The following is a 26,547-nucleotide window of genomic DNA, read 5'->3' as shown; positions in this document are numbered from 1 at the left end:
CATCACTAAATTATTGTCCTTTCTAATACAAACATATTACTGATGGCATAACGAAGTGTAAGACACACTTGCTCTTGCAAGAATGATATAAACAGTAAAAAGAAGAGCCTGATTTTTAAATTTTTTTTTTCCTTGTTAATACAGATTATCAACTTGCTGAGAATTTTACCTTGGTGAGCCAGTTTAAAAGCAGAGTTATTATGTAGTAGGTTTATAATTTGTGATGAGACTAGATTAATTCAGTGTGTTGTATAACTATGTGATTAATCTTCTTCCTCTCTTGAATGATTTCTCTAGCTCTCTCTGGTTTTCAGTGTGATAATGGCCAGCCTTATTAGTATTCCAAAGCTTAGAATGAAGTAATTTAATTTTTTTAAACTTACTGTGCCTGATTTGTTTTTCATTTTGCTTATTGCTAGTACTGTGATGCTGTGTGACTCTAAAGCACCCTTGCTACTACCAAGCATTCATGCTGGCCCTTGCACCTCAAAGGAAAATTGATATGTCAATCCAATGAGTTGGAGGAATGTTTGCAGGAGTAAATACCCTCCTTCACAGAGGGTAGTGTGTCCTTGTAAACAAACAAATACTGAAATATGTGAAGATCAGACTTTATTCTCAGCACGGCTTGCTTATTTAATTCCCCACATGATAGAGTTAGCTCACTTGTTGAGAGGGTATTTTTACTTACTTAAAAAATGAAAAAATTAAATCTGAGCAGTTAATGTGTTGAAAATTAAGCAGGAGTTTCCGAAAAAATGTAATATTTTCATAAGCATTTAATGGTCTTATTTGATCAGCTTTAATGAAAAGCAGATGAACAAAATACATCAGATATTTTCCTTAATTGGTGGTCACGCTTTGTAATTTAAAAAGATGGTCTGATATTTATGACTGATTGTTAACATGTAGTCATTTTTCATCCTTTATGACCACAGCCTAACATTTCTTCTTATGAGAGAGGAACTGGTATTTTGAGATCTCACTGTCAAATGCTGGGACTGTTGTTTCTGAGGGTCTCTGTAACCCAAGATATTTTATAAATATCAGATGATCCTTTTATGCTCCTAAATAGAGGAGAGTATTTCCTAGATGCAACTTTTGGAGAAATATACCTCTTTGACTAGAAGTTCACCATTTTCTTGTATCTAACTGCAAATCTTCTGTTCATACGGAGCAGTCCTAATGATCAAACTGGATGAAAAAAGTCACAAAGCGTTCAGTTGTGGAGGGTAGGTTTGGCTGATGTGCGCTGATGAGTTGGTAGCACCTCTGTTGCCTGAGGTGTTCTGCCAGTTGGCTTGAAGATACTTGTCACTTAACTAATTATGCCTAATTTGAAATCCCCTGAATTTCTACACCAAAGAAATGGCACTGTTTCTTTCCCAGCTGCTTTCCTGTGGAGTGGGAAGGAGGTAGCCTGAGACCAATGGTGAAATCCAAAAGTGTGATGTGCTTATAAAGCTGGTTGTTAAAGCCAGGAGTCTGTTCTCTCATCCATCTCCAATAGATCCGGTACTTACATGCTAAATGAAACAACGTATTTCCATGTGATCCACCTGTTTTGGTGCTTACAGTGTGTCTTTAGTAGAAGACAATATTTCTTTATTACCTGCAGAAGTAGTTCCTAAATATCATCTCTGAACTGTTCTCCTTTTTTTTGTAAAACAACCTTCAAATCCTTCAAGTTATTGACCAACATGGAGATGCCCAGGCTATATTCCGCTTTGTTCAGAACAATCCTGGACTTTACCTGAAGAAGATCTTTTCTCTCAGGAGGAAAATGCATGGAGAGTATGAATTCTTGCACTAAACTTGGCATTGTTACTCTTCTTAAGTTAGCGAGATGCTGCCCTCCATCTTTTCCCAGTTCTCTTACTTGTCTTCCTTTAGCAGCTGCTAGTACGTGGGGATATGTGGAGAATGTCAGAGATAAAAGTAGAGTTAACTAATAATGACTTCTTCAGGAGCTGCCTTTGTGCAGTCACTCAGCCCACCAATCTCCCCTTTTTTCTTGATCTCTTCGCATTTCAGGATAATGTTGTCTAGGGAAAAAAGGGTTGAAGATTGTAGCGGTGATTTCTTATATATTTGAAGTAGATGAGATCATCCTTAATCAAATATGCTGCTTCATCTCTTTGCTGGGTAGTGCTTTTTAAATGCAGTCCTCCAACCTGACTTTGACATGCTAGATCCTGCCATTAAAAATATACAGAGACGACTCCTAGAAAATGTCAGTTGCCAAAAAAGACTGCTGACAATAAAATACTCAAGATGGAAAGAAGGAATAGGTGTTGTGAAACCACACCAGTGGCCCACATAGTCCATTTTTATCTTAAAAATTGATCCTCCAGGTTGTGAAGCTCTCTCATCGCACTGCACTTAAGCGTCAGCTTTAACCACTTGAGTAATCATGGTGGTTTCATCACTTCATGCTGCTGCTTTCAGAAAGTGCCGAAGCCACAAGCTGCAGAGGAGCAGGCGGTGCACCCTGCAGTGTGGGGATTCACACAGCCACAGACTTGCCAGAGGAGGATAATAGTTTTATATTCTGAAGCATAAGGCGTCTATTTCTTGTGAAAATACATTCTAATGACATTGTTTTCTCTCTCAAGACAGTGACTTCTGTGAACTTGATTTTAAAAAGTTCTTCAAAGTGATTGATTTTAAATTTATTAATTTTTGGTTTCACTCACAATCTTTATGGTTTTCTATTATGAGGAAAACTGGGAATTCTTATTTGCCCTCAGTACTGCTCATTACTTCAACTTTCTAGTGTTTTCTGTCTAAAGCAGTCTTAGTCTTTGTTGGCATGCATAAAAAATCCTGGGGTATTGGAAAGAACTAGCTGCAGGCCCTGTGTAAGTCTGTAGAAAAAAACTCATTAGTCCTTACTTGCAAAGAGATTGCGATTGAAATGTATTCCCTTTTCCTTAATGTTCTCTCATATATATACATATATCATTGTTATTTATTACTTTATTTATAAAGATAAATAATATAAAAAACCTCCCTTACATTCGTAAGAACGTCACTCCTAGTATAAAGAAGGGCTGAACTGGAAAACAGTTGTGATACAAAACCATTACCAATAGTATTTGTCCACAGATGACATGTAGCTGAAGCTGAGTGTTTGTAAAAATGAATTAAAAAATCAAAGTATGTAAACAAACTCAGAAATGACTTTTCAAAGCACTCAGTGAGAAAGACTATTTACAGTTCTGTTTCACCGCTTGCCTGTTCCATAAGAAGAATAATTACTGTATATCCTGCTCTGCCTTAGATTCCCTTTCTAAAAAGAGCACTAGAATAACTGCCCAGTGTGGGCTTCCTGTGCTGTTTGGTTATGATATGCAGGAAGAAGGATCCCTGAATAAATACTGAAAAATAATGTAAAGTTACACTTTTAGTTTTCTATATTATTTCCTCCATGGTATAGATTGTTGTAATTCTGTGGGAAATTGTAGTTCACTATTATTGTGCATGTTGCATAAATTCAGACTTTAGCAGATGGATTCTGCTCTTCAGAGTTCACTTCTCCTTTGGTCATTGTCCCATCCAGAAACAGGGTTAGGCCCCAAGGTATAATTGTTGTGGTGTGTGTGAAGCACCGAGTCATATTTGCTCTGAAGTTTGATGGACAGATGTGGAATGGTCATACTTGCTTCTGCTTTATTGCCTCTTTTTTCAGGGTGGAGTTTCCTGACTGACTTCTAGTATTAATGTAATTTGTATGAGGTCAAAGATTTATTTCTTGGGAGAAGAGGAAGATAGATGCTCTGCTCACCTTCAGCAGAAGGTTTAACTTAGTTTCTACTTCATACAACTTTAGCTCTCTAGTTTTAAAATTCCTTATTTTGTGTGTTTAGAAGTGATAGAAAATTAAGGCCTATGGTTTTCATTTTCCTATGGACGCTGACTTTGGTAATGTGCTGTAAATACATCCTAATTAAACCTTTATGTACAGGGTGAAAGCAGAGGGGAGCAGCATGCTTTTAGCTTCTCTTTTTCCTAATAAGTATACCTGTCACCACAGTGAAAGAAAAATTAGGTATTCATAAACATCTCAGTTTTATTTGGTCACAATTAAACTAGATTTTGTAAGATTTATGTTATTACAATAAATGCTACTCCTTGAAATATAGCTGTCTATAAGCTATTTTCACTTTCTAGCATCAGATAAAGACACATGAGTTTTGACAAGTTGAAGGCTAGAAACCTTTGCGGGAGATAGATGTCACTGAAAGTCTACCACCACATCATTTCATAAAGTGGAAGGAGGGTGAAGAAGGGGAAAAGAGAGAGTAGTTTTTCATTCTGCTGTTAAGCCTAAGGGGACAGATATTATTCTTCTAATGTCTGCTCTGAAATGAAAAACCCACTGACAATAATCATTTCTTTGACCTACCTATCTACACCAAGAAAAGAGAAGCAGTCTGCTTTTTGCCTTAAAATGTTATGCATGTGCACAGTATGTGTCCTCTGTTTTACCGAAAATGATATGTTCCTTTGTGAAGCTTGAAACATTAAACTGGTTTAGTTCTTTATGTGAAATTTTTGGTGCTAGGTAGATGCGTGGAGCTTTTGCATTTGAAAAGCTGTCATGCCCATAAAATACATTAAACTCCTTTTTACTCCCCCCAACCCCCCACCCAAATTTCCTTATGTTCTCCCTTGATGGCATTCAGATATCTGCCCAGTCCTGGTTTCTTTTTCACCTGGTTGTGTCTCAGAGGTGCTGTGAAGTAACCAGCAGTGCGTGGCTGCTAGCCTTTCGTTAGTTAGTCAGTTATCCATCTGGTTATTTCTGTAGTTCCCCAGGCTAAGGATCAACATAAAAAATTATGGTGCAGTGTATTATTTTGTAGTCTTGCTATAGTCAGCTAGACATTTAATTTGACCTGCTATATTGGGCAAATTTTAATTAGAATGACAGTTTGCACCTTGACCCAAAGTTTTATCTGGAGTTGTTCGGATGCTCTGTCGCTTTAGGTGGTAAAAAATGGCATTAATCAGCTTCCAAAGGAGATAGACAAAACTGCCAATGCCCAAGGAAGCTAAGGGATTATAAGTGTTTGCTGTCTTGCCAATCAGTAGACTCCTGTGCAAAGAAATGACTTTGTTTCAGAATCATAAAAAGCAAACCCAGTGAGCTCACATGTCATTGTGGCTCTCCTTAAGGAAACAGTACATCTGCTGGCAGGACAGCTCAAGTAGCATGATTTCTGCAGAGCTCTTAATTTCCTGTATCCATATGAATAAAATGCCTTGAAAGCAAAAGGCAAAATCCCTCATGTTTTATTATAGCCCTAAGACAGCAAATACTTCAGCATGCACAAATTTTAGTAGGACTACTTCAGTGTTAAAACGAAGTATGTATGTTCTGTAGTTAGTATCAAAGGGCTTATCTATCCTTGAAATTTATACCTCACTTAAATCACACAGAGAAATAATACATTCACCAAGTTCTTCAGCCTCATATGAAATGCCAGTAAACAAGTGTCATGTGTTTGTGTCAGATTGTCTCGTCCTAGAGAAAAAAAGGATAAAGATAGCAGGCTAGATGTGTGGGAATTTGCTTCTAAGTCTGAAATGTAAATGTTCTTACCCTTCTTTTTGTTATCTCATACATTAATGTAAGTTTCTTTTTAAAGAAAATTTTCCTTGACTAAAAATAGCTCTCTACCAAGCTGAGGGATATATTTTCTTCAAAAAAAGTTGGTGAAAATGTGTTTTTACTTGGTATCCAAAACATCCAAATCAGTTTTTCTCCTTTAATTCAAGCATTCAGTGAGAGATTTAATCTGAAGTGTATTTTCCCAAGCTGAGGGATAAACCTTAACGAAAACAAGACACAAAGTAATTCATGGAATTCCAGTGCCAGACATGAAAAGAGATTGGTATTGCTATATTCCTTGAGCTAGTGAGTTAAATTTTCTTTGAACTGTAAATATATGTTCCCAAAAGAAGGGTTTTTTCCTTTAAATAGGTGAGCAGCAAGGTGGTAACTGTAATGCATTCCAAGTTTAAAATGCATTTATTCCATTTAGAGAGATTCATTTTATCCTTCACAAGAAAGTTGAAGATAGTTGAACTAATTCAAGATAAAATTGTATTTTTTTGACATAGAGAAAATATTTTTAGCAATATGTAGTACTCTTAAAATCGTAAAGACAGTGATCATGTAAGATGCCAAATAATTGAAGCCTTTGCTTGTCTTGAACAAGAAAACGAGGTAACCGGAGAATTGAGATGCTGTAGGCGATCCTGTAGCTAGGGATTATCTGCATTACCTCACTCTGGTTGTCCTCAGTGGCAGAATGAGTCAGAGCATTGCATACCATCAGATGTGATGAAATGAGATGCAACTCTTTAAAGAAAATACCCAAACAGTAATATAAATGCAGTTTGTCAAGATTTAGCATCCTGTTTCATGGTGTGCCTTGAAGATGCTTGCTAACCTATGCATACATGCATACGCATCCATGGTGTAACATGCCTCAAGGGAGTGCAGTTTTCATAAAATTATTCTGTTCCTATTTCTTGTGGTATTTATATATAAGATTTAGCTGAATAACACTGCTCATGCATCCCTCCTGTAGCGTGGTATTCTTCAGACAAAGGAAAGCTAGTCAACTCACATTGCTTGTTTCATTTTACTCTGCTTCTTTCTGGCACTAAAGACTCCGGAGATTTCTTTCTTAGCAGGGCTGCTACCACTGCCATGGAGGGCAGTAAGAGAATGAAGGAAATAACAAATGTACCTGCAACAAATGCACTGGGTTTTTACATGCTTGTAAGGGCTTGCATTCACTGAAAATAGGTGGGTTTCTGCCTGAGGTCACGTGAAGACAGGAATGTTAGCAGTTTTCAGATGACTATAGACTGCCATTCCTTACTAGGATTTTCTCTGAAGTGCTCATTACTGAAGTGAAGTCAAGGCTTTGGGAAGGGCTACAGTCAGTGTGGCAGCATTATGACCAGCACTGGATTTTGGAGGGGTTTGATGTGATCTCTGTAAATGACAACCTACTTTCTTTTCTCCTCTAGCCCGGGTCGCTCCCCAATTTCCTTTGACAGTGAAATAATAATGATGAATCATGTGTACAAAGAAAGGTTTCCAAAGGTAAGGAGTGAGTTTTTGAATATGCCTTCAATGACCAAGCTCAGAATTAATTTGTAGTGCTCATTGTAGGAGTCCAGCTCTTGCGTCTCATTTCCAAGCGGTGCAGTTTGCTGAGAGTTTGAAGCTGTCTTCTCTGCTTCATATGTTAACTCTGCAGTAGAGGAAACTGATTGAATGTATAGAGAGCTTCAGATGGAGAAGGGTATATTTGTGTATGTATTTCATATTTACTGAATTTCTCATGTCTTTTATTGGCATGACAAATGCTCACAAGAGTGAGGAGAAGGGTGTGCTTTGGCTCTCCATATGGTTTACCTAATCCATGTCTTTTTCTTTAAATTCCAAATTAGATCAAGGCTGGAAGAGGATTGTTTTGCTTATTTTCATATATACTTTAAAAAGCTATTTTAAAGAACAATTTCAAAATAAGTTGAATAACATTCTCTCAGTATTCCCTGTATACTGCATTAAATTTGATTTATACTGATCCAAACTTCTTTGGTTTTGGTAGGTTTTCTATTTTCATAGTGGAAATGCAAAATTTTCTTTTAAAGTCATTCCAAATTAGACTGGAGTTTTTGGCAAAAAACAAGTTTGCCACTGGGGCTTTTGGTGCCAGAGAAGCAATGAAGATAGATTTGGTTTTTTAGAAGAGTCAATCAGAATTCAGTTACACTGAAATGTGCTGAAGTGATCTGCAGTGAAAATAAGTGTGTGTGTTTTTTAAAAAGCTGAATACTGAAATCCATGGAATCAGGCTTTGGAAGTTAACATCTCCTTGAAATGAGCGTAGAAGATTGTGTATCCCAGAGCTGTTGATATGGCCATTCCTTCCTCTTCTACCAAGAGCAAAAATAGATGTTTCTCTGGAGACAGGATATCAGGGCTTATAGTGATAGAAATGCCATGTGTCTATTGCTTGGGGCAATGATTTTCAGCTTCCATAGTCTTGCCTAAAAGTTCTGAAAACTGCCTCATATCTTATGTCCTTACTTTGGAGACACAGGGAGGAATACAGCCTCAGGACCAAGATATTTTTTATGGTCATTTGCATTTTCAGAAAGTGTGTTCTGATTAATTTTTGTTGTTTGCTCATGTGAACGTAACTTTTGTCTATGGTGTGCTATATTTAATCTCAGCAGAATGCTGTTGTATTTTAGAATATTTTTTTAAGCCTCGTGCATTTTGGAATTGTGGATATGTTACTTTAACCCCTACTTGTTTATGTTTTAAGTTCTGGGATAGTAAAATTTAAGAGTAATTTCTCTTTATTCTGTACTCTTAGGCCACAGCGCAGATGGAAGAACGGCTGGCTGAGTTTATTGCCTCTAATGCTCCAGAGAACGTACTGCAATTAGCAGATGGGGTCCTAAGTTTCATTCATCATCAAGTTATTGAACTGGCGAGAGATTGCCTAGATAAATCACGTGAAGGTCTTATTACTTCTCGGTACTTTTATGAGCTGCAGGAAAACTTGGAGAAACTTCTCCAGGATGTAAGTGCTCTCTGGAAAGTGGAATATATTATTTTGATTAAAACTTTAAACAGCAAGCCAGAGCTTTGATTTTAGGAGAGACAACATGGATTCCAGGGGAAAGGCAGCAGGTGAGGGTGTCAGATCTGAGTTATTCCAGTCTGTTGTTGATCTACCATGGGCAGATTTGAGCAACTCACTTCACCTGTGTACTTCCTTTGTACAAAAGTTAAATATGCATATAAGTAAGTCAAAGGCAGTCTTTACCATTTATGAAAATAGGGTTCATCCAGATGAAGGAAATTACTGAACTTTTCTTTCATGTACTTCAAGACTCTGAATGACTTATTAATTACAATAGTGCCTTCAAGGAGTGAAAACACCATAGTTTGTAGTGTTGCTATTAATTTTTCATAAAAGATTTTCTTGAGCTGAACTTAATCCAGTTGTGGGTTTTTTAGTACTTCCATGTGTTTTGTGGCGTTCAAAGCATATGAAAATACACAAGGGGGCATAGTTTTAATGCATGCTCAGTATGCTTCAGCTACTCATTAAAATTGGTCTTTAAAATGAAAATAGTATTAAATTTAAAAAAATCTCTTAGAATTTATGCTATAGCTGTTGTGAAGAGTCAGTGCAATTACCAGCTGCTGGGTCCAGACCTCCATTTGGGAACGTCTTCCAAAGCTTTGATTTAAGGAGATAGCAAGCTGAAAACACGGGGTTTATAAAGATCATAGTCTCCGATAGCAAATAGCACGGAAACACCTAGAAACAGAACACCTAAAATAATTTCTTTTCTGTGATGATTTTTAATCTCTTTGGTGAAGATGTGTTTATATGTCATTAATCAGTTTGCCAGCACACTGGCATGAACTGCACTAGTTTGTGCCCCTTTGCCACTCTTTCTAGGCATTAGAAAATGACAAATGAATAAAAATACTATATTAATAAACAACTATTGTATTAAAAAGCTTTGTGAAAACTGCAGAATCTTTCCTTGTATCAGCTAAAATCTTTGGCTACCCTATTTATATGAGTGTGGCTGTACTTTCCCTGATAGGTTATGCACGGGAGAAAAATGATTCATGTTGGTATGAGTCGTGAGTTTTCTACCATACAGGGCTGGAAGAACTGCATGTAGTCAAAGAAATTGTTCACTATTAGTAGTTTTTAAAAGAAAGGAAAATGTTTCTGGAGTTTGAAAGTGGCACATAGCCTTCATGGGCAGGATCAGCATCATCCAGCCATTACTGCTGGGCTCACGACGGCTGGCTGCGGGCTGGCGGCAGCGCATGAGCAGTCAGTCCTGCCTCTGCAGGGCAGGCACTGTAGGGCTGGCAGTGAAAAAGGGATATGGAGGGATTTCCTGCAGCCAGATGAGTATGTGCCAGTGGTCCACCTTGTATCTCCAGAGTCTAGAAGCAGAGTATTTGCACACATCAGGTGTGAAATAAGCAGTCAGGCCTCTTTGGGTGATGGTTCAGAAGCTGTAACAGTTTAACTAAAAGTGGTAGTGTATGCTTGGCAAAATAGCTTACCTTTCAAGGGATGCAAGGGGACTGCAGTGTGGTTATTGCTTCTGGTGGCAGATACGTGGAGCTTGAAAATCTCCCACTCCCAGACTTTCCTCCTCTGTGTGTGGACAATGATTTCTCATACCATAAGGAATAAAGAGAGCAATAAATTGGGTTTGGCCACTTTCAGGCCTGTCTTCTGGCCAGAAGAGGTTAATGAGGATCTTGGAGAAGGTGTGGGTCAGATAAATCTGCTTTTTCCTTCCCTCTCCCCTCCCTCACAACAAATCCTCAAAGCACACTTCTTAAATGTCCTTTCCCTTTGATCCTACATGCATTATTCTGCTATTCCTAAGCACAGGGAAAGATGACATTGAACTGTTATTAGAGAAGATACAGTGGTCGTCTCTGGGCTAGTTCAGGAACTGACATTCAGGGCTTGCTTTGCCCTCTTCCTCCTTAACATCTTCTGCAGAGTGGGGGTGAGAGAAGGGTCAACTCTTAAGTTTAATTGATTTACTTTAGGAAGTGAGATGGGTTAGAGGTGAGTACAGGGAAAGCTTAGAGAGGCAAGAGAGGCAGAACAGGCTGGGCCGGAAGAGGACAAAGAAATCGAAGAGAGCAGAGGAGTACTCTGTGGACTTCATTCCACATCTTTCTCTTTTGCTTTTTCTGTCCTCTCATAGTTCCTTGTCTTTTCTTTTATACAATAGTATTTTAAAAGAACTTGCTTTCCCCTGCTCTCCAGTCTGTGCTTTGCCCTTCAAACTGCATTCTAAAAGGAAATAATTGGGACATTTCAGTCTAAATATATAGAGATCAGCAATAATATTTCTTTTGGAGGACTTACGTGAATCTTGAGAGGTTTGGAGACAATATTAGATTGTGCCAAACCTGGAGTACAGAGTCTTTACCTTTGCTTAGCTTTTAATGTATCATGCAGATTTACACGCTATATAAAAATACCAACTGGAAGGTCATCAAAAAAGCTTTTCTACTTAGGAAGTTGTATGGTTGGTGCAGTAGGATACATAGTTTTGTGGTAAATTTTTATAAGATACAGAAAGATTGGGAAGATGATTTATTGGTGAATAAGGAAATGAGCAGCAGCAGGTCAGCAAGTGGCAGGAATACCCATGGCTTTTCAAATAGTTTTACTGTGAAAGAATGCATTCTCTTAAAATTCTTTTTTTAAGGCGCTGATTCTGACATGGTAACAGACTAAACTCACATAGTATTTCAAACCATAGAAAGAAAACTTGATTTAATGTCTTGCAGTTTTGAGTCTACTTCGTTGTAAAAATGTATCTGTAAAATAAAGTAAATTAGTATGTAAATAATGAGCTGTTTAAATATCTAAAACCAGAAAGCCTTTAGAAGTTGTTAGATCCTGACTTTTGTAATGAAATACCAACGAATCTCATTAGTTATGGCAAATGAGATCTCTTCCCTTGTTTGGAGCATGAAATATTGTCCTTTAGCCAGAAAAACCTGTTGCTTACTGCATCATTGAAGTGATCCTGAATTAAAAATGAATTTAAGAGATTTTCTTTATTTTGGAATACATGAACTTGAATGTTACACTTCACACTTGAAGTTAAAAAATTTAAAAGTAAGATGAAGTGCTTATAAAAAAGAATATACAAGATTCAATTATCTGTTACTGTGGGGTGGGGTTAGAGGATGGGATGGCAGCTCAGGTTGCTGGGTAAAAAAAAAAGGTTATAGACAGTTATTACTTGGTTGAATTGAGGTAAAACTTGCCAAAAGCAGTTTAATGGCCTTTGCATAGATGGAGCCAATTGGTGAGGAAGCTGAAGGACTACAGGTGTTTCTGTGCATGGAACAAAAGGAACAGGGGAAGGTGTTAGCATTATACTGTGGTGACTGATGCTGCACATTGGTAAATGGATGTTCTGATTGGGATTGCTTTCTTAATACAAGCCTGAGCGTAAATGTATTGGTTCTTGGCATTGCAGGTCTATTGTTTTGGTTTCCATCAGTATATTAGCTCAATTACAGTGTTATGACTTGCATATCCCAGTTATTGGTCCTGTTGAACCCCAGGGGAGGACAGTGATTTTAATTTCATGCCCCAGTAGCTACAGTTAGTGACGGATGGGTCTTTCAGATAAGGGAATCGGTTTTTAAATTACCCGTTGCTACCTCCTGTACATGTGTCCTGGCAATGTGTGCAGGAATGGCATCAGCCTCTACCCACAACCCCTGTAGCTTCCCCCTCCTCCCCTCAGGAGGTGGAGGGTGGGGGGAAACCCTGAAATGCTACCAGCAACCTTCAGATAAGCATGTCGTCATTGGGAGCTGCTAATGAGATGGCACGCCTCATACCAAGGCACATGGAAGCAGCAGGCAGTGCTTGGCTATAAAACCCTCTGGTTTCCAGATGCTGTCCTTGGGACAAATTGTAAACAAGATGTCTGTAGGGATGTCCGGGCTTTCCTGTGCAAGAAGGAAACAAGAAGAGGCAGTTTTCCCGAGGATCTTGGAAGAGCAGCGCTGTGCAGAGATGATGGCTGAGTGGCTGTTACAAGTTGTGTTTGATTTTTGTACTCTTTTTATCTTTTTTTTTTCCTTCTGTTTTTCTGTATCATTTGGCAGTGATGGTCTAGCTTTTAATTTTCAAAACAGACACCTGATTAAATTAGTTACATTTTTCAATTATTTTGCCTAAATTGTTGTAGATGAGAAAAGGAGAAAACAAAAGGACTTGATTTGAAAGAATAAGTTTGCTTCAACAATACAAATGGATGCAAAGAGATGAATTATTACTTTTTGCATAATATAACTTACGGGGGGGAGGACTTTCCAATTGCATGGCTCATATTTCAGATAATACAAAGTTGTTGATGTTGTATTTATTCATTTCAACACAGCTAACCCCTGGTGATCTGGAATGGCTTTTCAAATATGAAAGCATTAATTTCTTCCTAGAATTCATATTTTAACTCATAAGTTTGCTTAATGCAGTAGGGGTCACAGAGTGAATACTAATAATTTTCATTTTGATTATTTTCTATTTTATAATTAGAAAATACCTTTTAGTTAGAAAAAAAATTGCAACTTATTTCAGTGCTTTCAGAATAATCTTGCTGTATAAGGCTCAGTAGTGAGGAAGTATCTCTGATGTTCTTTTTAGATAATGAACTAACAGTTACATCGTTTTCTTCAAGGTTGAAATTCTTGCCCTAGCTTATCAGTGCTGAAGTAAACAAGTTCACATGTCTTATTCTGACCCATGTCAAAATGAGAAATAATGAACCCTTATTTTTTGTTTGGTAATAAAATATCAGGGATATAGCATTTAAAATGCTGCCTGTGTGTTTCTAGCTCTGAATTTCTGCTTCCCTGTGTTTTTATTGATCTTTTAGGTGATCACCAACATGATTTGACTTCTCACCCATATATGGCTTTTTCTTAGATGGTGCTAATGAACAATGCTAAATGAACCTTTTAGTTTCTTGCTGCTTGCATCCTTGTTGATAAAATATCATTCCTATAAGCAATTGGCTCATTGCCAGCACAAGCTCATTGGTTATGGAGTTTATATTTGTGGCACTGCTAAAGCCTAATTTTTAGACCTTGGGGAAAAAAGAGCTATACTTTGGTTCAGAGTTTTTACATGTCATTGGAACCATCTTTTTATCACCCTGCAGTGAAATACTATTTTATTTGTGCTTCAGGATTCATAATGTAACCATTGTGTGCTTGAGCAAAAGAAGAATAATTTGGGGGAGGTTGTTCAAACTTGTCTTTGGTGGTGGTTTTTTTTCTAACTTTTGTTTTAGTGTGTTAATTGTTATAAATAGGCACCCTGTCACACACACCCCCCCCTTGAAACTAAGCGTTGAATTTATACTGAAATCTGGTAAAGTAAAGGGAGTGGACAAGAGTAAATGCTCTGAATTAGGTTTCTATATGCTCACATAGCATATGATCCAATGCTGTAGTTGTTCAGCAGATTTATAAAAATAAATAAAGAGAAACTAAAGTTTAGGTTTTTCTTGAGGATGAACAGTAGTAGTTCAAATTTTGTCTGAAAGTAAAGCCTAGAAACAGGCATACCTCTTGGTAATTATCTAGATAGTATTGTGTGGAAGGTAAAACTGAAAAAAATCAGTATTCCTATTTTCATTTTAAAAAATAAAATAAAAACACATAATTTCTAATATAATTGATAGGTGATATAATGGAAGTAGAGCCTTTGAAATATCTCTTGCACGATAAAAGGAGTCAGTTGTAATGGTAAAGCTATATGTAACTTGGCATCCTTGAATGAACTGAGATCATTGCCTGCCCTGACTCGTCATGCCTTTGCTGCTGAATTACAGTTACTGAGCTGGTGATTGCCCTGTGGTGAGCATTTACATACAAAAATGAAGAGTTCACTGCTAGGCCCATAATGTGATGTTCTGCTATCCACAGGCCCACGAGCGATCCGAGAGCTCCGAGGTTGCCTTCGTTACCCAACTTGTGAAGAAGCTGATGATTATCATTGCACGACCAGCTCGGCTGCTTGAGTGCCTGGTAAGTTTGGTCCTCAGAGTGCATTATGATCTAAAGAGTCTGGTGTGTGTTTGAAGAGATAAGGAACACAAAGCCTTCAAGAGAAAACTTTACATTATCATGAAAACATTGATTAAAAATAAATCAATATAATCAATATTTTTTTTAAAGTACTAAGTGTCTTTAGCATTAATATAGAAGTATTTTTTAATTGGAGTGTCAGCTGCAATAGCCACTAAATTATATTTTAGTATAAAGTTTATGGCTGAGGGGCCAGGTGTAGCTGTTGACATCATTTATTTCATGCTACTTGATGCCACCTGATTTTCCTCATGTTGTTAGCAGGTACAGTGAAGAGTGTGTAAATGTATGATGCATATGGTGCCCAGAGAGCTGTGCTAAGAAAGAACTGTCACTAAGGAAGAAGTTCCCTTCCATAATATAAATGGTATTTGAGCTCTTGGACTCAAACACAGCAATTGCAGAGAAACCTGATGTCAGGTTTTCCAGCTGTGAACACAGAGGGGCAGGCAGTGAGAGATTCAAGCAGATTTGGAAGCCTGTGGTTGAAATCCTTTTCAATGTTGTTGGTATATATGGAAAAGCAAATATCTTTTTTTTTTTTTTTTTTTTTAAAAAACAACTTACTTTGGCTAATAAGAAAGTATTCTTTTATATAACTCTAGGAAATGGTGAAAAGTGTATAGGCCATCCTAATGAAATAGGCCATTGTTTCCTGAAGTCGTGCAACTCGAAAAATATTTATGCAGCCTGAACATACATTCACACCGGGATGCCACAGCAAGAGTGTTAATATAAATCTTGAACATATATGGAAAGAGGGTCTTCAGACCAGGCCTCTGCTGTACACAGTGTTGTGGTGATTATTGGTTATAGGGGTCAGTTCTGTGACACTGTTTCCAAAGGATGTTGAAAAATTGGTGAGAGTGTAGGGAAGGGTCACAAAAACCTACAGTGGAAGCTTATGAAATAGCATGATGAAATTCCTTGGCTTGTGTTACATGAGAGGTCAAAGCTTACAATGTAATGGCTCTTTCCGGACATAAAAATGACAAAGAACCTACATCAGACTGACACATTAAGGAAATTGGCTGAATTAGGAATCTGTGGCTGGATATAGATGTACAGGTAACATTTAAAGCACATCGCAGGAAGTGTGCACAGGGGTGACTTTTATCACTGGAGTCATTAACAGATAAATGAGTTTTGCAGAGCCTTCTTTGTCAAACTAGACAAGAGTGGTCCAACCTTTCCAATGATATCAGCTTTTGAAAACATATGCTGAAATACTGGTGAAAACACCAGTAGACTTTGGAGGATTCCTTTATTCCTCCTCCATGACTGTCAGATGGATTGCTTTGCTGTGAACCCTACAGCACAAGGAAGACCATTGTCAGTGATGAAGTAGTGGGCCACACAGCTAGAAAGATAGATGCCTACACTTACTTATTCAAGAAGTCTCCACTAGATTACATTGAAAATCCTGGACACAACAGCGTTCAGACTGGGAAATCTTTGGCTTTCAAAACTTCGTGATTTAGAGGAGTTTTGTGACTCCATTTGTCTTCTAGCACTTATTCAAAATATCCTTTGGAAGTGAAGACAATGAAGAAAGCAACTAAATTTGAGCTTATTGTATTTGTATTTGCTGCATTCACCATTGTCATTTATGCTTGCATACGCTTTACTATGTGATAATCTACTATCTAGTAGTATAGTAGAACTAGAAGTTATCTACTGTGTAGATAACACATCATCTAGGAAGGCAGGAAACCTCAGTAAGTTGTTGAACCCATCTCTACACCTGCAAGCGGATCCAAACTTAAGCCAGATTTTAGCTGCAAATCTATAGGTCTCCAGGTTCCTCCACTACCTTCTGCACCTGACGTTCTGCAGAGTGGGAGCAGGTTGAAGCCGTGAAGTCACTGAGATTTGAGTAATGAAGTCCAAAGCATGTAGTGACAACTTTGACAATGAAGTGGCTAGCGTTCAAAACATAAAAAGAATATTTGTATCTGTATATTAGTCTTTCCTGTCTATGAAACCTGATTGCCTTTCTAGCAATATTTTCCATATATATATATTTTATTCTGCTGACATGAGTCCTTAAGTATTAATGTCCCTATTATTCCTTAAAAGAACAAGAAATATACCAGTGGATTGTCTACCATTTAATTAGCTTGAGAACTGTTTCTTTTTTTAAACCTATTTATTTAACATTTTAACAATTTTAACATCAATTTAGGCTCTAACTTCATTGTTTGTGAATTTATAGATGAGTATTCTAAGATTTAATATTAATGTTAATTTTAGTAACACAGTTTATTCTTATTTCTTCCTTGTAAATGAATTAACTGGCCATACAGGTAGTGGTTGTGATGGTCTTGATTGTTTTAATGGGAGTGAAGGCATTTAAGTATCTCAAACTTCAGTTATTTGGTTTCAGTCTTTGTATTACCTGTTGGACTGTAAAATGTTTATTCATGGACTGACTCTCTGGGGCTTCAAGAAAATAATAATGTGTTGTGCATCACTGAAATGATCTTTAGGGAAAAAGTCTGTAATTTATTCTTTTTTCAGATTATTTTTCCATAGCATTTGCCTCTGCTTAGGAGGGATCATTTTTCTCCATTTAAGCAAAACTATAATCAGATGATTAAATAAATCTACTAAAAAGGAGACAGAATTGGAATTTATTTAATTTCTTAATTTTTTTATATGTTTGAATTTTTTGTCACCAGACTTTTTTTTCTTCTGTCCTTCACTCACCAGTAAACGACCTACAGTTGTATCATGACAAGCCCTTCCTCGACTCCACCTTCCCTTTCAGTAGTACAATAGTGTTGACCATCTCTCTCCCGTAGTCCTCTCTGGTCTGGCTTTTGCTCTCTGCCCATTCTGAAGTAGTTGATGAATCCTTTTCCAGAGGAGTTAGGAAGGAACTTACTTTCTTGCATTGTTGCTGTCTTTGGTGACAGCATATATCTAAGCAGCATTGCTTAAAGCAGCCAAGAAAAAGCACTTCTTTTTTCTGTTTCTCTAACCATTCAAATACCTTTACATCATCATATTTATTTTTCTCGTTTGCAGTTCTGTGATCTCTTTTCTCTTACACTGCTGAGCAGACTAACATCAGTTCTTTTCTGATGCCCTCACAGTTGTATACTGTAACCTTTGCTCTTTTATCCTCCCGTGTCACTAGAAAATTTTTGAAGAGTCTTGGCAAAGCTGCTCATTGCTGGTGAATGATGAGGTTTGTAGGGGAAAGTTAAAGTTAACTAGTGAAGTTGCTTCTAAGCAGAGAGCTCCTGCTGCTTGTCTTTTATTTCCAACTGTATCTGCTAGTCTAGTAAAAGAGATCACACCTTCTTACAACCTTTTCTTGCCTTAGAGATCACATACACCAAGACTGAGTTGATATGATGATCCTGTACTGTATAGTACAACAAATAACAAATACTGCAGTAGTCTGTCTTATATATAAAGTTAAATCTCTGCTGGTAAAACAGCATTTGCTGTTTTATTAATAATTTTATCAACAATTGCTAAGGTCAGGACAGTTACAGAATTGGGTGGGTGTATGGCTTGATCGGAAGTGACATTTGAAGCTGGAGAGGTTTATATTGGTTTAACTCACCTGTCAAGAAGTGGCAGAAGAAGGCGCCACAGTCATCACAGACTGGCACACCTCAGTGTGACAAAACTGGGAAGTGTGTCCACATTGGTGCTTACATTATCACGATGGTATTATCCAGTAGTCTGGTTTTGGTTCATAAAAAGTCCCCACAGTCCTTGTCCTGTTTCGATTTGCAGATCTAAGCTGGTGGACATCCAGCAAGCTGTGAATGTCTGTCATTTTTGCAGAGCAGAGTGGAATGTGTTGGCAAGCGTGTTGTAACTGCAAATGTTTTGCATCACTGCTGAGCCCAGAATTAACTGTGGATATTTCTGAGGAATCTCCTACATGGGAAAGAAACCTTTCATAATTATAAATCTGAATCATTTACTTCTCTTTGTCTCTCTCATTACCTTGCTGTAGGAGTTTGATCCTGAAGAGTTCTACCATTTGTTAGAAGCTGCAGAAGGCCATGCCAAGGAAGGGCAAGGAATTAAATGCGACATTCCTCGTTATATTATCAGCCAGCTGGGCCTCACCAGGGATCCCCTGGAGGGTGAGAACTCTTTTTTGTACTCTCCAAACTACTGAAAGGATAACCAGGTCTCCTGGTCACAACATAGCTGAAGGAAGCTTTTATTATATTGGTTTAATTTCTAGGCCATTTTTCCTTATTTTCCTGTTTGCTGTCAAATTCTAGACTGTCCTTTCCAGCCCTGTGTCTCAAAGGGGCATTGTTGGGGTAAGGACTGCACATCAGCAGTGACAGTTCTTTACTTATAGTGTTAATAATGTCTCCCTGTATTATAGCTGAAACAATGTTAGAAAATGGCTTTATGATTTTACTGTTTTCTCTGTGGTGTTGGACAGTAGAAGTAAATTTACCCGTTATTTTTCTGATCTGCCTGCCTGCTGGTGGCCTGGTTGGAAAGTATCCTGTCATCCCGCTTCGTTGTCCTCTCTGGGAAAAGTGCATTTGTGATTTGCCATGAGAAACCAGGACCAGTATGAATATTTAGGTGGATATGAGATTGTATTTTTACATCTTGCATAGCAGCGAAACCAAGGAGAGTAATGTGTTGGAAGAAAATAACAGCTTTTCTGCTGGGTCCCAGAATCGCATATGGTAAATTGAATATGCTGTAAATGTACAGAGGCCCAGAAGATCCGAACTTTGGAATTTGTGAGTTAATAGTTCTGCCTGGTACTTTGCTAGCTGAATCTCTTCTCCTATGACAAGTTTTATGAGCGTGCACAGCTTGCTCAGCAACACTAGAAAGTGTGACAGAGACTGGAGGTTACTGTGGGATATTTCAGCGATTGAACCATACATTTTGTTTTCTCAGGAGAGCATAATTTTAGCATAAATTAGTAGTCTGGATAGGACTAGTTTAAATTCTACAGTGTTTACTAGAATGACAGTGACAGGTTGACTTCAAGTGAAGAGCTCTTTGGGAAAATTTCTACCAAAGATTGCTAAATGCAATTTAATAGCATTTGTTGAAATCTGACATTAAAGGGAAATTTCCTTTGATCCCTGTCATGGGAGAGAACCTTTCCATCACTAATTCCCCTTACTAAAGTCAAATTTTCTTTAGAAATGTGTGGAGATGTCAAGGTACCTTATTTCCTTTCTGTAAGGAGAGCACACAGAAATGTGAATGATGTCTGTGCAGAGACTAGCAGTTAATATCGGATTTGGTTTTGCAAAGTTTATAGCATCTCCTAAGACAGCTGAGTAGCCTAAACTAACTGACTTTCTTACAATTTGCTGCTGCTCAACATTTTGCAGAATCAGACACATTTCATAGAGCTTGTTTGAAATGTAATGCTTTTTCTTTTCTGGAGTACAGAGGTGCCACCAGGCTATATGCAGACATATATGCATGGAATAGGTTTTAATATTAACTAGCTAGTCGCTTCCCCAAACTTGCATTGATTGGTTTTACTTATTATAGAAACCACCTAGAATAAGTCAGGCTGAAATTAGAACAATTAATTATATTCAACTTTACATAAAATACTGCCTACAGTTTAAAAGATGGTAAAGGTTATCACTGTATAAGTGGGCTGACTTTTTACAGAGGGGAAAAAAGTCCTTGTCATCTACAAGCACCTCTTAAAATCCTGTTTGTCTTGTATAAACAAAGAGAATAGTGTTTGATTGAGATCATTACGAGTAATCTTTCCCCTTTCTTTTCAGAAATGGCCCAGCTGAATAGCTATGACAGCCCAGACACTCCTGAGACAGATGATTCAGTCGAGGTAAAGCAGTAATACACTCACTCTGTCTAGCACTTTTTTTTTTCTTTGGAAAGAAATAGACTAAAGTAAAGAATTAATTATAATGCAGAGTAATTTTAATTTTAAAGTGCTGACATTTAAAAACGCATGTTAAAACTAGAGTATACACTCATAAAAATGTGGAAATCTCTGTGCTGTTGTGGTGAAATGCTTAAAAGTTGCCAACAGGCACTATCATCAAGTTTTGGTTGGGTTTGTTTGGGTTTTTTTTGAGCTGCAAACAAAAATAATCTGGAGAAATTATTTATATTGTCATTTGTAAAATGTGGTGGGTATGAAGAGAGGTGACTTTAACAGCTCGTTAGAAAAATTTAATGATATGGCTTGCTAGGTATCACAGATCATTAGTTGTTTTTTTTAATTGTTTGGTTTTTTTTTTTAAATGTACTACTGAGGAAAGACCTGAATCTTCCAGTCCACTGACTTTTTGTACTAATATTTGTGGAGGGAATCTCTGAGGGACCTGGGGTTATGGACAATTATCCTAAAGCTGAGGACTCCAGCGTTTTAGAAATTGATTGAGCTTGGGTGAATGCTGCTTAAAGAAGAAAAGGATAAAAAAACGTGACGTACAGAATACAGTAATTCCTGCTTTTGATTTCTTTTTTTTTTCTTTTTTTTTTTTCTTTTCTTTCTTCAGAGCCGTGGGGCCTCTGTCCAGTCAAAGAAAACTCCATCTGAAGAAGAGTTTGAAACTATTAAACTGATCAGTAATGGTGCTTATGGGTAAGGCTTTTAGACTTTGCTTTAGAAGAAAATACTACTATTGTCCTACCCAGGGAAGGGCTATAGCAAAGGTTGGTGAATGACTGGTTTTGTTGTGTCCAAAGCATAAATTAATTTTGTTTGGGTCTTACAGAGGTTCTACACTTATGATGTCTTCTGCATTCTTCTGGGATATGCCATTTCTTGCACGTTCTCAGGGTTTCTTAGACAATAGCCCCTGTACCTGGACATAGTTCCTGGCTGTGAAGTCCTTACATTGAGCTGAACTGATTCACAGCTTCCAGCTCAGGAAAATTAGTTGCCCTACGTTAAAGCTTTCAGAATAATCCCGTTCCCAATCCCTCTGGGGTGCAAGTTTTCTGAAGCCCTTCCTAGCTGTGACCTCAAGCCTGTTTTTCCAGTAACTATTTCTACATCTCTTCTTTATGGTAGGTAGTTAAAATATAGACACTTCAGTACCTTAGCTTGAGTTGACAAAAACTTTTTCCCTAAATATTGTTTCTAGGGAAAGTATTGTCACTTAGATTATTGTGAGATTTCCTAAGTAATAGTAAAAAAGGTAGTTCCGTGAGTCTGAGAAAATTATTTTGGACCCATTTCCTTACCGCTTAGCAAGGCAGTCTGTATTTCCTTTCACACTGTCTAGCTAAGTCCTGTGATTTGTGTTTGTTTAAAGGTTAAATGAGTGAGGGTAAAATTCTGTAGTTGCAAATGTTATTGATGATTCACTGAAACAGCAAGAATATTGAGGGGAAGTAGTCTATGCTTTTCCATTCTTCCATGTATTCAGATTATACATGTAACATATGTGGCTGTTCGTGAGCACCTGAAATCATAAAAGAAATGCTAGAATTACATTGGTGCAAATCTGTGAGAAGTAATACAGTAAAAATGCTATTAGATTTTGTTATCCACTGAAGAATCCAGGATTAAGTTTGTCAGTTAAAATTTTAACTGCTCATACAAACTTACCCAGAATTTTAAAGACAGTTCCTGACTCTGCAGTTTGTGAATCCTTACTGGTGATAGGCTGTAACTGAAAAGCAGTGAAATTCAGTACATCATAACAGCAAAACTTGAGCATGTGCTTGAGTGTTTTGTTGAAGTGCATGCTTAGTTAAGAGCAACTCATTTTTTAAAAATTACATGTGGAAAAAGCGTGAGCATATTTTTTAGTCAGTGAAGACACAATGGAGCATGTTGAAGAGCCAGATTATTAGACAAGAAGATTTTATATCTTTTCAGTCATATTTCTGCACAGGCCCCATGATTTAAATGTAACTTTGTAAAAAGGGGAGGGAGAGGTGGTAGTTTTGCTGTTAGTCGCATTTGTGTTTATCATAGGTATATTTTATAGTCAGCTGCTGGTGAGACACAATACCATGTTAAATGTAATATACTCCAGGGAAAAGGAAACAAGTACTGATTCAATAAGGCAGGCAAACTGGATGAAAATTTTATTTGCCAACTGTATTATTAATGTGCAGGAATCTAATGATCTGCAAATGATAGAAACATAAGAGATACTTTACTGAAGGAAATCCCCGGCGACAGTGTTGCGTCAAATTAATTTTATGGGACTCGGAAGGAAATCATGCTGATTCCATACATTTTGGACAATTTTTTAAGTGAAATGGTTACTGTAGTGTTGAAAAATACATCCCCCTCAGCAATGATGCTTAAGGAAGTTTGTGACATTTGTGTCTGAAATATCTCCTTGTTAGTTACATCAGCGAAAATGCTGCTTAATTCAAGAAGGCAGAGTAGCTTTTGGAAGGAAGCATCATGGGGTTCCTTCTTTTCTAAGGGAGCTTGGCACTGAGATGGATTTTATGGAGTCACAGATAAGTCTGTCAGGATCTGTCCAAAACAGTTACCATCACTGTTTTTAAAACTCAAACCAAACCAGTTTGAACTGAAAATGGAACTTTTCCTCTTGGTATGTGGTTTTCTAGAGCGGTGTATTTGGTGCGACACAAGACCACCCGGCAACGTTTTGCCATGAAGAAGATCAACAAACAGAACCTAATTTTGAGAAACCAGATCCAGCAGGCTTTTGTGGAGAGAGATATCTTGACATTTGCTGAGAACCCCTTTGTGGTCAGCATGTTCTGCTCCTTTGAGACCAAGCGTCACCTGTGCATGGTTATGGAGTATGTTGAAGGTATGGTTGTCATTATCTACACCTGCAAAGGGACCTTAGATATGATGGGCGTGTAGTGTGTATGCAGTGTGTCTCCTCGTAAAGCATGAGGTTTCCGAGTGATTTATAAGATGTGTACTTTCAGGTGTAAGACTGATCAGTGCACTGCTCTGAACACAACAAATGGGGAGACCATCTCATGTGTGCTAGCCCTTTCTTCACGGGAAGTGAGCTCAGTCAGCCCTGCAGTTGCAGGGGAGGTCGTGATGCCCTTTTAGGGAGGAGTGTATGGACTGCTTGGGCTGAGCCGGAGGAATGAGTCATTCTACCGCCAGTGCAGTTTAGCGTAAGCAGATACTCCATTTGTGAATCCCTGTGACTAATACAACATGATTGCAGTGGAACTGAGGAAACATAAAGCCACATGTAGAAAACTGCTGGGGTCAGAAGTCAGCATGAACTTTCCAGTCCTCATTGCAAAGAGATCCTCCCACTCTCCTCTGGGATGGCATGGCTAGATCCATAGCACATTTGCTTGGCATTACAGTTAGAAACAGACAGTTAAGAAACATGATCAAGCAACACAGTCTTTGTTCTTTAGCAGCCTTTTTTAAAATACAGTACTACTTTATGCTGGGGAGGGGGTTGTTTTGCTTATTCTTTGAAATATTATTTGATTTTATCACTGTATCTTACTATAAGCAATATATTTCCACCGGTGGATAGGATTAATTTCTTATGCCTGGCTTGCTTGGCTGAATGTTTATGAGAAATAAGCTTATAGTTATTGTATTAGTGCTCTTTCAGATAAATTAGTGGAATGAAAGCAGATGTATTCTCGTAACAAATTTTAATATTGATTACTATTTGCAAGTAGAGATGAAGGTTGAATGAAATGTGTGGCCAATGTTCCTTAAGAAGGGGCCCACAAACTTATTTTCTTGACTACCGCTGTGTCCAAAGGCATGGCAGCCTTTCCATGAGTAAGGAAGTAGGGACAGCCAGTTAGTAGTTGTAGAGGTGTTTACTTACTAATTAAAGAAGCTTGTATATCAGAAGTAGTATGTGTCTCAGTGGTGGAAAGCAAAGGAATTTATAGAGAGGCCAAACAGTCATGAACTACCCTTTCTTCAAAGCTTGCTTATGGTTTGGAAACAGCATCTGTACAGTTCTTGAGCAAGCATGCCCAACATACATGGATCTCAGTTTTCCTAAGATATTAATATTTATTTGAAGCTCAAGACAGAGTGTAGAGAGAGCTTTAGAATTCAGGCTAACAGGGTTGAGAGAGACAGTCTTAAGGAAATTTTAATCTAGTGTTGTAGACCCATAGCTGTTCTTTCATACTGATATTTGCATTTCACTGTGCCATATTTGCAACTTCTTTTTCTAGGAGGTGATTGTGCTACACTTCTCAAGAATATTGGTGCCCTACCTGTTGATATGGCGAGGATGTATTTTGCTGAGACTGTTCTGGCATTGGAGTACCTACACAATTATGGGATTGTTCACCGTGACCTAAAACCTGATAAGTAAGCATTTAGCTCTTCAGAAGCTGGATGGAGAGCACCAGTTCTTTAGGGCCTTTCTCCATAAGCAAGAGGACATGGGGGCTAGAGACAGTAGAGATCTTCAATGGTATCTGACACGTAGGAGATTTTAGGGAGTCTCTTGCTACTGATGTAGCAAGATGTAGAAAGGGTGGGAAGAAGGTCTTCAGATATCTCAAAACTGTTGCTATGCTGATGAAATTATGCCAGAAAGTAGTCGGATTTCTAATTGCCTTGGCTGCTCTGTGAGATTCAGTTGCATAGGAGGTTCCTTCCAGGTAATTGATGGGGGTGTAACACTGAGAACTTGCTTAGCATTATCTTGTATTCTTTTTCTAAATTCCTTTTGGGAAACAATTAATGGAATGTTGGATTATTTTCCTTCTCTTTCTTCTAGTCTCCTGATAACTTCCATGGGTCACATTAAACTAACAGACTTTGGACTGTCTAAAATTGGATTAATGAGTCTTACAACTAATCTTTATGAGGGACACATTGAGAAGGATACCAGGGAATTCCTGGACAAGCAGGTAAGCTGAAAAATTTTGTCTGTTGATGTGGGATCAGATGCAGGATATTGTGTTGGGATAGAATAGGATTTTGTAGCACTCCCCCTCTGCCTCGACACTGTGTTGTGTGTTGTAGAATGGGAGGAAAAGACAGAAGTCGATGCTCATGTTTGTGCATAAATTGGTATTGTTTGTTATTTTAGCTTCTTGTTTTGGAATGATGCACTTCAGCTCTTAGTTTAGGATATTGAAAGTGTGGCCAAGGCAGCAGTGCAAGTGTGAACAGAAATTGGTTAGGGATGCAACACAGATTTTGCTGGAAGGTTGTTTCAGCATCTCCCCCTTCTGGTGCTTAGAAAGTTAATGGCAAGTTCATGTATGTTTCGTCTTGTAATTTTGTCTGATGGCTTAAACACTGATTTTTATTCCCCTGATACTTACCAAGGGTCATTTTTCACCTTAGTCTTCATTTTGCTAGGCTTATCCAGCTAAGTTCTTCTAGATAACAAGATAGATTTTCCTTTGATGAATGAACAGCTCTTTCATGCACCTCTTTCAGCTTGAGCTGGGCATAGTTGACAGGAACTATACTGTTCTGGATGCAGGCTCACCAGTGCCTTGTATGATGGGATTAAAAAATACTTCTCTCTTCTGAAAATTCCTGGGATCACAGTTGAATTTTATTTTTTAGCTGTCCCAAGTGTTAATTCATAATCATCCTGTGGTACTGTTTTCCTTTGCTTCTGAGTAACGATGCTTTTTTCTAGCAGGAACTCTCTTTGGTCACTAGATCATGGTCTTGCATTTTGCAGTGTTATATTTTTTACAACTATTTTGTTTTTGTCACTGATTCTAAGCCTGAGGCAACCTAGATCTTCCAACGTCGTTTCCTTAGCCATTGTCTGTGCCAGCTGTACCTCCCAAGTTTAAATGCTGCAGTGTGTAATCATTCTGTGCTGCTAATTTTGCATCTGTGAAGCTAAATTCTGCTAGCACAGAGATGTGAGAGGTTTGTCAAAACTCAGTTCCTGATAGCT

The 26,547-nt window shown here is 37.9% G+C and overlaps 1 protein-coding gene across 10 annotated transcripts in view; it reads left to right on the top strand.

Annotated features, from left to right (window-relative positions):
• Nucleotides 1–26,547, top strand: part of MAST2 (microtubule associated serine/threonine kinase 2) — a 199,728-nt gene that overhangs the window by 149,014 nt on the left and 24,167 nt on the right. For all 10 annotated transcript variants that reach the window (XM_064455190.1, XM_064455188.1, XM_064455191.1 and 7 more), the window contains 9 exons: nucleotides 7,051–7,126; nucleotides 8,412–8,621; nucleotides 14,561–14,662; nucleotides 18,702–18,834; nucleotides 20,482–20,543; nucleotides 21,223–21,308; nucleotides 23,264–23,472; nucleotides 24,845–24,983; nucleotides 25,399–25,531. In XM_064455190.1, coding sequence (XP_064311260.1) covers nucleotides 7,051–7,126; nucleotides 8,412–8,621; nucleotides 14,561–14,662; nucleotides 18,702–18,834; nucleotides 20,482–20,543; nucleotides 21,223–21,308; nucleotides 23,264–23,472; nucleotides 24,845–24,983; nucleotides 25,399–25,531 — 1,150 coding nt within the window. The remainder of the gene's footprint in view (nucleotides 1–7,050; nucleotides 7,127–8,411; nucleotides 8,622–14,560; nucleotides 14,663–18,701; nucleotides 18,835–20,481; nucleotides 20,544–21,222; nucleotides 21,309–23,263; nucleotides 23,473–24,844; nucleotides 24,984–25,398; nucleotides 25,532–26,547) is intronic.

This window comes from Phalacrocorax carbo, chromosome 6 (assembly GCF_963921805.1).
Source record: "Phalacrocorax carbo chromosome 6, bPhaCar2.1, whole genome shotgun sequence".
Taxonomy (NCBI): domain Eukaryota; kingdom Metazoa; phylum Chordata; class Aves; order Suliformes; family Phalacrocoracidae; genus Phalacrocorax; species Phalacrocorax carbo.
This window is presented reverse-complemented; position numbering and strand designations above follow the sequence as displayed.